An 11,912-nucleotide genomic window follows, 5' to 3' on the forward strand; every position below is an offset into this window, starting at 1 on the left:
TCCTGTCACTGGTCACAAGACTGAAGTGATCAGTGCCTGCCCCTCACAAGGAAGTTGTAACTGCAATGAGGTTTCCCCTCAGTCTCCTCTTCTCCAGGCTGAACAGACCAACTGACCCCAGCCACTCCTCACATGGCTTCCCCTCCAGACCCTTCACTATCCTTGTGGTCCTCTTTTGGATGGTCTTTAATGGCTTCATGTCTTTTTTATATTGTGGTGCCCAAAACTGCACACAGAACCTGAGGTGAGGCCGCCCCAGTGCAGAGCAGAGCAGGACAATCCCCTCCCTTGCCCGGCTGGCAATGCTGGGCGTGATGTCCCCCAGGACAGGGTTGGCCCTTCTGGCTGCCAGGGTACTGCTGGCTGATATTCAACTTGCCATCAACCAGGACCCCCAGGTCCTTCTGCAGTGCTGCTCTCCAGCCTCTCATTCCCTAGTCTATACACAACACACCAACTACGAAATGTTGTTAAATTGATGTTTTATGTCAGCAAACATACTACTACTTCTTTGTTAGGAGTGAAGTGTGTCACTCCATCAGCAATATCTAAGAACTTGATAGACAAAGGATGAAAAAAAACCCAAACAAACACCTTACCTAAATTGCTCAGGCCTGATTCAAATGCTGTAGAAAGGCCGCAGGATGGTTCTTCATTTCATCCAAGAGAGGTTAAAGGAAGGAACAGCCCTCTCCAAGCTGCTAAATGAAAGAGCATCTTGCTCTGACAGATACCAAGCCCTACTGCACTGTCTCCCTGTGCTTGACCTGCTTGAATAAGGCAGCTGTGCAGTTCCCCCCGCCCCCGGTGAACACACTCTCTCTTTTGAGGAAGGTGGTTGTTTTCTCCCCATCTCAGGGCCCAAAGCAGCAACAACTCTGCTCCTTGCCCACTCCCCCAGAAAGCCACTGTGCTCCAAGAGCGCTCTTGCAATTTTCACTCCTCCTGCTCCCAGCTTGGGCTGCTCTGCTGTACTGACTGCTCCCTCTCTTACTATTTTGACCTACTAAGTGCTCTGGGGCAGTGAATCAGTAAGCAGAGATAGTTAAAAGTAAGAGCTTGAATATGGAGCAAATTGCACAGCATTACAATATATCCTTAATAGGAAACATGCAGCCCTCCGACGAGAGCAAAATCTTTGGCTTTAACTACCCCAAATAATTTTGTCCATCATGTCCTCTCAACAGAAGGAATGGACCAAGTAGAGGTGCTTTACCTGGATGATTTAAAAATAAAACTCAGAACTTTTCTAGTATTACCATGGAAAGTCATTTTGTGTCTCTGCAAAGAGGTATCAAAATGTAAATACAGCAGAATTCTTAGAAAAGAGAACAATTTCAAGTTAAAAGTATTAAAATAAACAACAGTTACAAATAAACATGTTTTAAAATTCATCTCTGATGGATTAACTTCTTGTTCAACTCAGTCACTACTTAAGCAGAAGGTGATAACTAATACCATCACTAGTCACCAAAACATGCCAGGGAACTTCCTAACAATACCTTTGCAACAGCAATAGCAGCTGACAAACTGCATTTCTCTGGGAGCCTTTTCCTTGCTAAATATGTTTGCAATACCAGTGAACGAACATGCTGCTACTAAGAAACATTTCCTGTATATTTATTGGTTGTATTCCAACCGTTTTGTATTCATTCAGCATGGCAGTAAGTAATGTTTTCTGCTTCACATCTGGATTACAGGAAAAACTTTTGGTAGTCACTGAGGTTTTAATTATCTACATATGCCTACAATCAACAGATATAACATCCAATTCTTAATCTGTAGGAAAGCCTTCTTATGGACTATGAGGTGTGCACCCTGCTCCCACCCCATTCAAACATGAGCTGTGACTGCATTTTGGGGCCCACCTGTTGTAGCACTGCCAAGCCACTGCAGCACGGGCTGCTGCTGGCCAGCCGCACTACCACCCACTTGCGTGAGTGAAGGAAGCACAGACTGCTGGTGCCTGTAGTGATGGTAGGTGATGGGGTTGCCCTGGCTAAGAGACAAGCCAGCTGTGCTTCTGGCTCACTGAAGCTAACAGCTGCCCTCTAGTGACGCAGATGCAGCAGGAGAGTTGGAGAAGTTCTTCACAAAATAGTTAACAGATTATTTTCACTTCATTTTGTACCAGCACAATAGATCAGAACCACAACCACCTGAACCTGGCTTCTGGGCAATTGCCAGCTGTGATGTGAAGGTCCAGCCCACTGCCTGCATGGAGCAGACCTCCCAAAGTTTTAGAGAAAGAGCAGCTGCCTGGGAACAACCAGGCAGTCACAACTACTTTTCTCCCTGGGACAGTGGGGAAGGAAGGTGTGGGAAGGAACAAGTTCATGTCCGAAGAAGAGCTAGCAGAATTGCGCCTTCGTTCTGTCACACAGCAGTACCCATCAGGCGGTACCAGGGCTGGGTGGCAGCCTGCTACACTCACCATCACCTGCCTGCCATCCTTGCCCTTTCCCTCTTCTTCAGCTGGTGTAGTAGACGTGAAAAAACAGAGTCTTATTGCGGAGCAGAGAGTACGAGTTATCAAATTTCAGCAGGTAGATGCCCTCGCCCGGGTACTCGTGGCTGCCTGCCTGTACCTCCCGATGGCTGTTCCTGCGGTACACAGGCATGATCTCTCCGTAGCGGTTCCGCAGATAGCTTTTGGAACCCCGCTCTACATCACCTACAGGGGACAGTCCTGAATGGGAGAGAGGAGACAAGTAAGTAGGCCAGAACCCGTTAAGCCAGAAAAAGACTAAAACCAGAATGCAACACAGACGTGAAGCTATACAGAAGGCTAACTGTGATAGCATTACCCAGAGCATCTCCTCTGACCTTTCTGCAAGTAATTCCCACAAAGTCCAGTCTTCCTTATCATAACAAAGGTCATACCAAGAACCTGTTCTTTTGGGAATACTGATGGGACAGTATTTACTAGACTGCCAGCCCAGTCTCCTCTCTTACCTTTTAGACACCTCACTGCTTTTATACACACAACAGCAGTCCTGTGATATAGACTTGAAGCAAAGAGAGGCAGGAAAGCTCTTAGCTGTTACCTCACAGTGTCTACATCCTCAATTCCCTTCTCCAAGAGGATTCCTCATACAGGAACCTACCCCTGTTTACAGGGCCTGCTAAACTCAGATGCCAGCCTCCCAGCTACACTGGTCACACATACACTGAAGCAACAGAACAGGCAACATTGCTGTGTATTTCCCAAGTACAGTGACACAGGTAGAGGACATTTCAAATACGGTCAGAAGGAGCTACTGATGTACTGGGGAAAAAAAGAAAACAAGAAAAAAACAAAAAACAAGCAAAAAAAACCCCAAAACAAGTGACAACCAAAAAAACCCACCAACCCCCCCAAAAAACAAAACCCAAAAACAAACAAAAAACCAACCAAACAAAAAACAAAACAAGAACCAACCAACAAACTAAAAAAACAAACACCCCAAAACAAAATCTTTTTGCCTCCACTCACCACCAAAAATTTCTCAGTCTGAGAGTCTAAGAAAACCAGTCAGGTTAAAATTTCAGACTTTAATCTTTTCATCAGGTAGAAGTTGACTGAGCAAATTCTGATTTTATTTTTCAACATGTTCAATTTTAAAAATGCTCTTAAATGCTCTTTCTGATCTTCCAGAGAGAACACCCACTGAGATATACTGAAGCAGGAAGGGCCAAATGCTTTTTTATCACTCTAACCAAGAACCCAAAAGGCTGCAGAGATAGCAAATGGGCTGACTAAACAAAGTAGATGGAAATTATAGCATTTGACAGATATTCTCAGCAGCATGGCAACAAGCACCACAAATGAACCTTTATAAGATCTGCACTAACCTTCAATTTCCTCGTCTTCTTCTTCATCCTCTTCATCACTGGATTCACTGACCTGAACAGTAATGGCAGTGCTAGTAACTGTGGTCCAGTCAAAATAGACTCCAAACCCAATGTCGTAGTCATCCGTAGCAAACTCCCAGCAAATGCATTTCCCATCAGGATGGGTTGGCACACGGACTGTCACCACCTCGCCTCGCTTCACCACCATCCGGCCATTCTTCTCCTTTCCCATCTTGGCTTTGAATTCCTTCATCTTCTCAGTGGTCCACATGGTGGGTGCAGCCAGAGGGGGAGGCTGAGCTGAGACAAGGGAATCACAGGCTTACATGACTTTTCACTACTGAAAAACGGTTACCTGGAAACAGTGAAGCTATTTCTGAAAAGGGGCCTGCTCCCAGAAGCTCCAGATGTGAAGTTTTTTCACTCACTAGCCAGGAGCCCAAATTTCCAGCAGGAATTAGTGTCTCCAGGACAGTCTCTGCTCTTCTAGCCAGGACAGGCACTTAAAAAATTACCCAGAGTTCTGCCTTCAGGACTCACCTTTCCTCTGGTCCCCAAGGAGGTCTGCAGTCTCCAGCTCAGCTGAAAGGATATCCACAGCACCAGTGTGATCAGACTGAATCATGACTATATCCCCCACTCCCTGAGGTACATGGTAGTTGGTTACCCGAACAGCAGCTTCCTGCACAAAGCACAAAAGAAACATTGTCACAAAGACCATCCTGGTTAAAAAGTCTCTGCCTGGATTTGAAACAATCCATTAGTAATTCAGGCATCTTTATGAAACGAAGTCAGACTTGCAGAAGCTTCTATTATTAGTGTTGGCCAGCTCTGAGACACCTCTCAGCTTTGTTTCCCCCACTGCACCAAAGTAATGAACTTTGAAGTAAACCACTGCATTAGTGTCACAAATTACACCCCCCTTGGCTGCCCCAGGAATCCCTGAGCAGGCGCATTTTTGCACTTGCATAAGAGTTAATTGTCACCCCTCAACAAAGCAACAGCCTCATAGATTTAGCTGACTATTCTTGGAAAGAATTCCCAACACACAATCTCTCTAGGGAGAGCCTTTCAGCTCTGTGTGCATCCAGACTACAGCCACAATCAAACTGTCATTGCTGCATCCTAGTTAGAAGGTCATCTAGTTCACTAGGGCCTCTCTCCTCATATATGCAAACTCACAGGTCCTGAACTGGGTGTCACTTGCACAGGTTTTCCTGGCTATCTGTAAGGCAAACAAATTGGCTGCTCACAAGACGAAACAAGGGACTTTCAGCTCCCTCTTCCATTAATCTGCAAGAATGGAATTTCCAGAAGCACCAGGTAAGAGCAGAAGGTGAGAATTACCTTGAAGCCTTAGTGAGCTAGGAAGCAAGGACTAACTGAAGACACAAGAGGGATTTTGCAAATTAGACTGATACCATTTATCTCCCATGGATGTATAGGACAAAATGTAACTGAATCTATGTTAATACTACTTTTTTCTTAACACAACCCTTAGAGCCTCAGTCCCATTGTGGTAAGCACATAAGTAGGGTGGGAGAACTGTTGCTGCACTTCTTGGTTCTCAGACATAAGAAACATACATTTACCTTTTTGAGGGACTGGATTTGGTCAGACAGCTTCTCTTCTAGTTCAGCCACTTTCTGATCTTCCAGAATGCCAACTTCTTCCTTTGAATGCTCTGTTGTGCCCGTACTCAGGTGCGCCCCAATCTGTGACCTTTTGGAGGAAGACAGTGTACAATTCAGCACTTGCACCCAGGGCACAGCCAGCACAGGAATCACTGCTCTGGAATTCAAATTCAAATGAACTGAAGGAACAAGCTTCTGTGGTCAGCACCTGCCAACTGGACAAAGAACCCCTCCCCACCCCAGTCCTGCCATCTCTGCATGACTACCTTCCATGTGAGCCAGGGGGAACAACTTCAGTGGGATTTACCATCCTTTAGATGGCAGAAATTCACTGCACTCACCCCACAGCATGCTGGCTCACCAACACTATACTAAGGACAGACATCAGCAGCAACTTTTCTGCCCAAGAAAGGACAACTACTTTTATGCCAGCTACTGCATGGCATCTGCATACTCCATCAGAGGTCAACTGGATCAGTGAAAGAATTCAGAACAATTTTGACAGCCATCCTGAGAATGCCCTCTATTTAAGACACCCATTATGCCTTTCCTTCTAGCAACCTCAGCAGAGACAGAGAGCACCCATGTGTCTCTCTGCCATATTCAAATACAATCCACAGATAAGCAAGCAGTAAGAAATACAAAGGGCAGCACAATAACATAAGCAAAGAGGTCCAAGTACAGGACTGTAACAAAAGAAAACGGACATGCTAAAACAATAAGAGTGGTACATAGCAGGAAAAGAATGGGCAAGAAAGGAAACATCTTTGGCATTTATTCTCTGTTGAGGATTTTCTTCTAAATTATATTGAAAAAAAAATTGCTGCATGTTGTCCATAGCTGGACTTATCATCCCAAATGAACTCAGATGCCAGAAGAGTGTCCTCTGTAATGATCTCATTACGTATGTGAAAATTCTATGAGAAGCAAGCCAGTATTAAGTAAGAATAGAAACATTTCCGCTTTTGAAAATCAAAACCTTCTCACAGCACTATAAAACCAACGTCAACTACCTTGGTCTAAAGGATCAGAAACATGAGAACACAGCATGAATGGAAGAAACATGCATTTCTTCAAATGTCTCCTTTCAGAAATGAGAAATACTCTCATTAGCAAGGAAGCAGATCGTAAGTATAGTTTGGAATAATTAAAAATAAAATAAAATATACACAGCTCAATTAAGACAAATTCTGCATCCACAGAGAAGACTTGAACAGGGCAAATGTGGCTTTTGTTTTCAAATTGTTACTCGTATGGCACTACAGAATCCATCCAGAAACAAAGCCATTTTTTACTTACATTCTCTCAACAGTGATTTCCTTTCCTAGAATTGGCACAATAGACCAGAACATCTGTAAGAACAACTAAAATGAGATGAATAACAGGTTCACAAAATGGCAGCAGATGGACAAGATAGGAAGGGACACTTGGTGGAAACAATTTTTTAAAGGAAGAATTCTTGGACTTCCATGCTGTTGTTTTCCAGCCCATTTGCATTTTAGTTTAGCAGTTGCATGAACACACCTAGATGGGCTATTTGGTCAGTTGCTACCATAGGTGCACACCTCTGCTCAAAAAGCTCTCCATCAACACAGGAGCTTACAGCTTGGGAATTTTTTCCTCTAGATACCACTGATACCCAAGAGTCTCACTGAAAGATTAGGAAGAGTTACACAAGCTTTACAAGCAGACTTACAAGGACAGATTCAGCTGATTCCTCCTCACACAAACCTTTTGGACCATCTCCACCCCTTTCAAAGAAGATCGAAATTAAGACAAATTTAATAGGTAATGTCCACAAGTATCCATTATCTACATTGGCCATTTTGCTCACAGTCTGTATTAATCTCTTCAAAGAAAATGAGAGAATATAATAAAAAGGTGGAAGAACTCATTTATAGTCAGGAAGGCTGATAGAAATGTCAGCAGCATCAAACCAAGATGGCATCAAACTGCTGTTTTAGTAAGAAGGGTAGTTTGATGGGGGGTTTTTCCTGTATTTTTGCATCTTTTTGATGAAGTTGTGGTTTACCTCCTGTAACTAACTTACACATTTCTGAAATTGTATCCTGTGCAAAAAATGTGTAACGCCAAATGAAGCTTCACTGCACAGTACTACTGCTTCTAACCAATGAAATTACTTAGCTACAAACACCACATGCCCAGCAGATACCAACAAATCAAACATCTGATAACAGGGTTGATCAGCAGCATTAATGGAGAGACACAGAAAACAAATGATGAAGAAAAAAGCCAAAATTTTGTCAAGAAAACAGCTTCCCCCAGATTTATAGACAGTGGGCATGCTCAATTACTGAAGTATCCCTCAGATAGGACATAGAAAATTTTCCCCTGAAAATGTACTAGCTCTTATAATGGGTTATAAAACCTTGCAGGGTTCCTTTCAAGCTGTATGACTCTGTGATTTGAATAGCTGAGCCATGAAGTATGCTTCACAAGCTTTAAAACAACCTTAAAGCCTGTAAGAACAGGCCCTCCCATACTGATTCTGGTATATACTGTCCCAAAGCGGACAATCCAGTCTCCAGCCCCTTCTTTTTACCTGCACAGAACAAACTGCCACACAGGAAAGGTCATGGGGAGTGAAACAGACTGTCATGCATGTGGGCCACAACACACAATAAGGTTTTCCTACCCGCTCTGCGAAGTACTGGACTCCAAAGAATCAACTAGCTGATCTGCAGGCTCTGTCTTTCGGGCTGAGTCTTCATTTTCTAACAAAAAACAGAATATACGAAGAGAAGGTGAAATAAATGTTGCTGTTTATAATACACTGACAGGAAGAAAAACTGCAGCCAGCACTCAAACGTTGACAAGGTCACACGGCTGTGAAACAAAGAGCTGTGCCAACCAGTTTTTCATGTTATGAGCTGTATCTAGAACCTTGCAGAACAAAGATTTTTAAGGGACTCAACCCTAGGAAAGGGAGAACAAAAATCTATGCATGTTTTTGGTGCAAAGCCATTCTCAGAAGCAGGGTTCATTCAGGAACTACTAATCCTAGCTTTAGAAGGACAGAACAAGGCCAAATTTCATCATGTAAAGCTGAGCCGACAAAGCCCTGGAAAAAGCAATCATGCAGCAGTTCACAAAGGGCACTGACGAGATGGAAATTCCTAGGTCCGTGCTAAAAGGACTGTCTATAAAGATGGCTCCTGGTCTTCCCCGAGTCTGCTGAACTCGGGGAAAGCTCTGTCCCCATACGACTGCGGGACGGGCTCCACAGCGCTGCTCTCCGATCGCATGAAGGCAGGGAACAGGGCACGGACAAGTTCCAGCTTTTGCAGGTCGCTGACGCCCCTTGGAGCCGCTGGCCATTCTCAAGAGTCGGTGCGAGAAGGAGGCAGCTCCAGCCCAGGGGCACGCAGCGCATGGCACAGTCCAGCTCCCGGCTAGACGGGGCCTCCCTCACCGGGGAAAGCACAAACCTCCATCAATCCTCGCTCTTCCCACCGCACCGGGAGGAACTCTTGCTGCAGTTCCAGGCGCCCGAGCTGCCGAGTCGCGCAGAGAGCACAGCCCGGCCCTCTCCGCACAGCCGGCACCGCGAGCGGCACCCGCGGCGCTGCTCTCCGCAGCGGGCACCGCACTGCCTCCGCAGGGAGCTGCCACCGCGGAAACGGCTTCTCCGGCGGAAACGAGCAAATACATCACGTAAAGGAAACTCTCCCCGTAAGGCCAACGCTAAACTCGCGCCCCCGGGCTGCCCCCGGGCTGCCCCCTGCCCTACCCTGCCCGTACCTGCGGGGCCCCGGAGCACGGTGTCGCCGCCCGGGGGCTCGGAGCGGGAGCCGGCGGCGGCGGACAGCGCGTCCGACATGGGCACGGCTCGGCGGACGGCCGGAAACACCCGAGCGCGGCTGGAGCGGGGCGGCCGGAAACACCCGAGCGGGGGGGACGGAAACACCCGAGCGAGTGCGTGTCAGCCGAGCCGCAGGGAGCCGGTGGCGCCTCGGTGCTCATCCCTCAGCCTCCCCCCTCGACAACGCAGCCAATCGGCATTTAGTTCTGCAGAGCCGCGGGGCGCGGGCGGGGTTGCAGGCTGACAGCAGGGAGGGAGTGGCGGAAGGGAGAACGGGGCGCACCTCCAGGAAGTGATGGTTGCCAAGGTAACGGGGTCCCGGAAGGACGCGTTGCCGTGGTGGCCTGGGGATGGAGCCGATGGAACCGCGCCCGGGTCCCGCGGGGCCTGGGGTGGCTGAAGGGCCGCGGCCTGAGCCCGAGGGCGCGGGGGGACCGGGGCCCGTCTGCCCCTTCTTGTCCTGGAGTGCCGACGAGGTGGCTGAGTGGGTGGTGCAGCTCGGCTTCCCCCAGTACGAGGTGCGGGGCTGCCGGCCCGGGCGAGAAACCCCCGCCCTCGGCACGGCCTGGACCGCTGGCCCTGAACTCAGTGTGTGTATGAGTGTGTGCGTGTGTGAGCGCAGGGGGGCCGGCACTGGCAGGGTGCGACCCGCCTTTCCCTCCGCTTCCCTGCCCAGGAATGCTTCAGGGCCAACGGCATCACCGGCCGCCGCCTCATCCTCGCGAACTGCTCCAACCTCCCCGCCATGGGCGTCACCGACTTCGGCCACATGCAGGTGCGCCCGGCTGCGGCTCCCGGAGCTCCCTCGTCAGCCCCTCGGCGCCCAGCGCTGACCCTGCTGGCAGGCGGGCTGGCTATGGCCTGTCTGCAGAGCGCTGATTCAGACAGCGAGCCTCAAACTGGACAACCGAATTTATACAAACAGTCACGCTTTTAGAGCATAGGTCTATTCAGGTATAGGTCTTTAGCTGGCTGCAGATCGGGGGCTGCTTCTCTGGGGTACCATAAGTGTTAAGCCTTTCGTTAAGTTACGCTGCCCCTCTGGCCCCATAAAATTGCTTAGCAAGATGCATGCACCCTCAGAATTTCTTTTAAGTCATTTTCCACTTACTGATTTGTAGAACTTCTGAAAATCTAGTTAGATTTAACCTGCAGCAATTGAGCCACTGATCTCAAGCAGCAAAAAGGCCACTTGTTATTTCCTTGTTTTACGCTTTGCTGGACAAAAACACGAGCTCTGTATCTTCCTCATTTTATGAACATGTAATTGGTCTTTTTCTGTTCAAACCTACATATTTTCTTTAGCAAACACGGATAGTTACGGCTGAATTTCGGGGCTACAGCCTGGCCCTCCAAAACTTCCTGAAAGTTCAGAAAATCAACAAGTTGAATTAAATTTCATTACCCTCTTTCCCTTCCCTAGTGGAAACCACTGAGGGACTTGGGCTGCATTTATAGAGCCAAATCATCTGTTTTGCATCACAAACAAAGTTGCTTTCACCAGAAAACACAGGTAGAAGTTCACTCCAGGAAGAGAGAAGAAGCTTTATGCTCCAGTGACTAGACTATTAACGCAATTTGTTTTATTCTACAGTACCAAAATGCAATTTCACCACAGTTCTGTCTGGTTGCACAATCTTAACTCTTTGTTTGAAACTAAATATGCCACCAAAAACATTAACTAGTGCCATGATTTTGCCTGTTGTTTTTGAGAGAAAGGCATCAATTTATACCAAGTTTTTCAGATCACAACCCTTCATTAATATTTCTGGTACAAGCAGATAGAGACTCTATAGTCATTTGTGCTTTCCAAAAGTGGCAAGAATTTTATAGCCTTTGGAAGCCTTACCCTCATTTTGGGGGTATAGGGATTATGTATGGTGTTAGTTCAACTGCTGAGTAACCCACTAGGCCATGGGTTAGAGATATCAACTGTAACCCATTCTTCCTCTTGTGGGAACTGAAATTCCTTTAGATAAGCAATAGACAGCCAGGACACTGCCGCAAGCTTGGCAATGAGACTGTCTTGGTAATGTTTTCCAAAGCTTGCAAGTAAATTGGGAACATCTCACAGACTTCAGTGGAACCTAGATGTTCCCAAAGGTCATGCCCTATCCTGCCAGTTATTTGTATTTTAAAGAACTTTAATCTGATAGAATCCAAGCATGCAGAGCTCTGCAGGATGTGGCCCTTTGGGTGTTTCAGGAAGTGTGTATTAGAGCAGGTGAAAAGTTAAAGCTGCAATTTCCCAACAAGAAATATAAATGAAAGGCTGTGAGCAGTCGAAACTGATACAGTTACTATAGAAATAAGAGTGATAGCATCAGCTCAGTGAGACAGAAACTGTTTGCAGTTTAGGGCAAACGGCAGTTTGGTAGAGAACTACGCAGCTAATTATGTGGAAGCTATGCAGCGTGGACAAGTGACATTACTGCTGATTTTAATCCCACTGTACTGGTATTTTAAATATTAAAACCACTCAAGATACAAGTCTGGTGTTCTTTTGCTATAAAAAAATGTAGGGTGCTACTCTTCAGAGTCAAGCTAAAGTTGAGGGAAGGTTTTGAGCAAATACTGTGAAAGGTCAGTAAAACCTTGCAAATTGTATTTTGAAGCTTCAG

General features: G+C 46.6%; 1 protein-coding gene across 3 annotated transcripts; it reads right to left on the reverse strand.

Moving 5' to 3' along the window:
- Positions 1-2,471: 2,471 nt before the first annotated feature.
- Positions 2,472-9,579, reverse strand: TMED8 (transmembrane p24 trafficking protein family member 8). 3 transcript variants are annotated; one of them, XM_069017970.1, is made up of 6 exons: positions 9,231-9,579; positions 8,125-8,203; positions 5,427-5,556; positions 4,375-4,516; positions 3,835-4,134; positions 2,472-2,689 (listed from the first exon to the last, which is right to left on the reverse strand). In XM_069017970.1, exons 1-6 carry the CDS (start codon positions 9,307-9,309, stop codon positions 2,472-2,474), a joined length of 948 nt encoding a protein of 315 aa, XP_068874071.1. In that variant the 5' UTR covers positions 9,310-9,579. The 3 variants fall into 3 exon arrangements, with proteins under 3 accessions (XP_068874071.1, XP_068874070.1, XP_068874072.1); XM_069017969.1 differs by lacking the exon at positions 9,231-9,579 and adding an exon at positions 8,918-9,140; XM_069017971.1 differs by lacking the exon at positions 9,231-9,579 and adding an exon at positions 6,768-6,832 and having other exon boundaries at positions 8,125-8,196.
- Between the last annotated feature and the right edge of the window lie 2,333 nt (positions 9,580-11,912).

The sequence above is a fragment of the Aphelocoma coerulescens genome, chromosome 5, assembly GCF_041296385.1.
Source record: "Aphelocoma coerulescens isolate FSJ_1873_10779 chromosome 5, UR_Acoe_1.0, whole genome shotgun sequence".
NCBI lineage: Eukaryota > Metazoa > Chordata > Aves > Passeriformes > Corvidae > Aphelocoma > Aphelocoma coerulescens.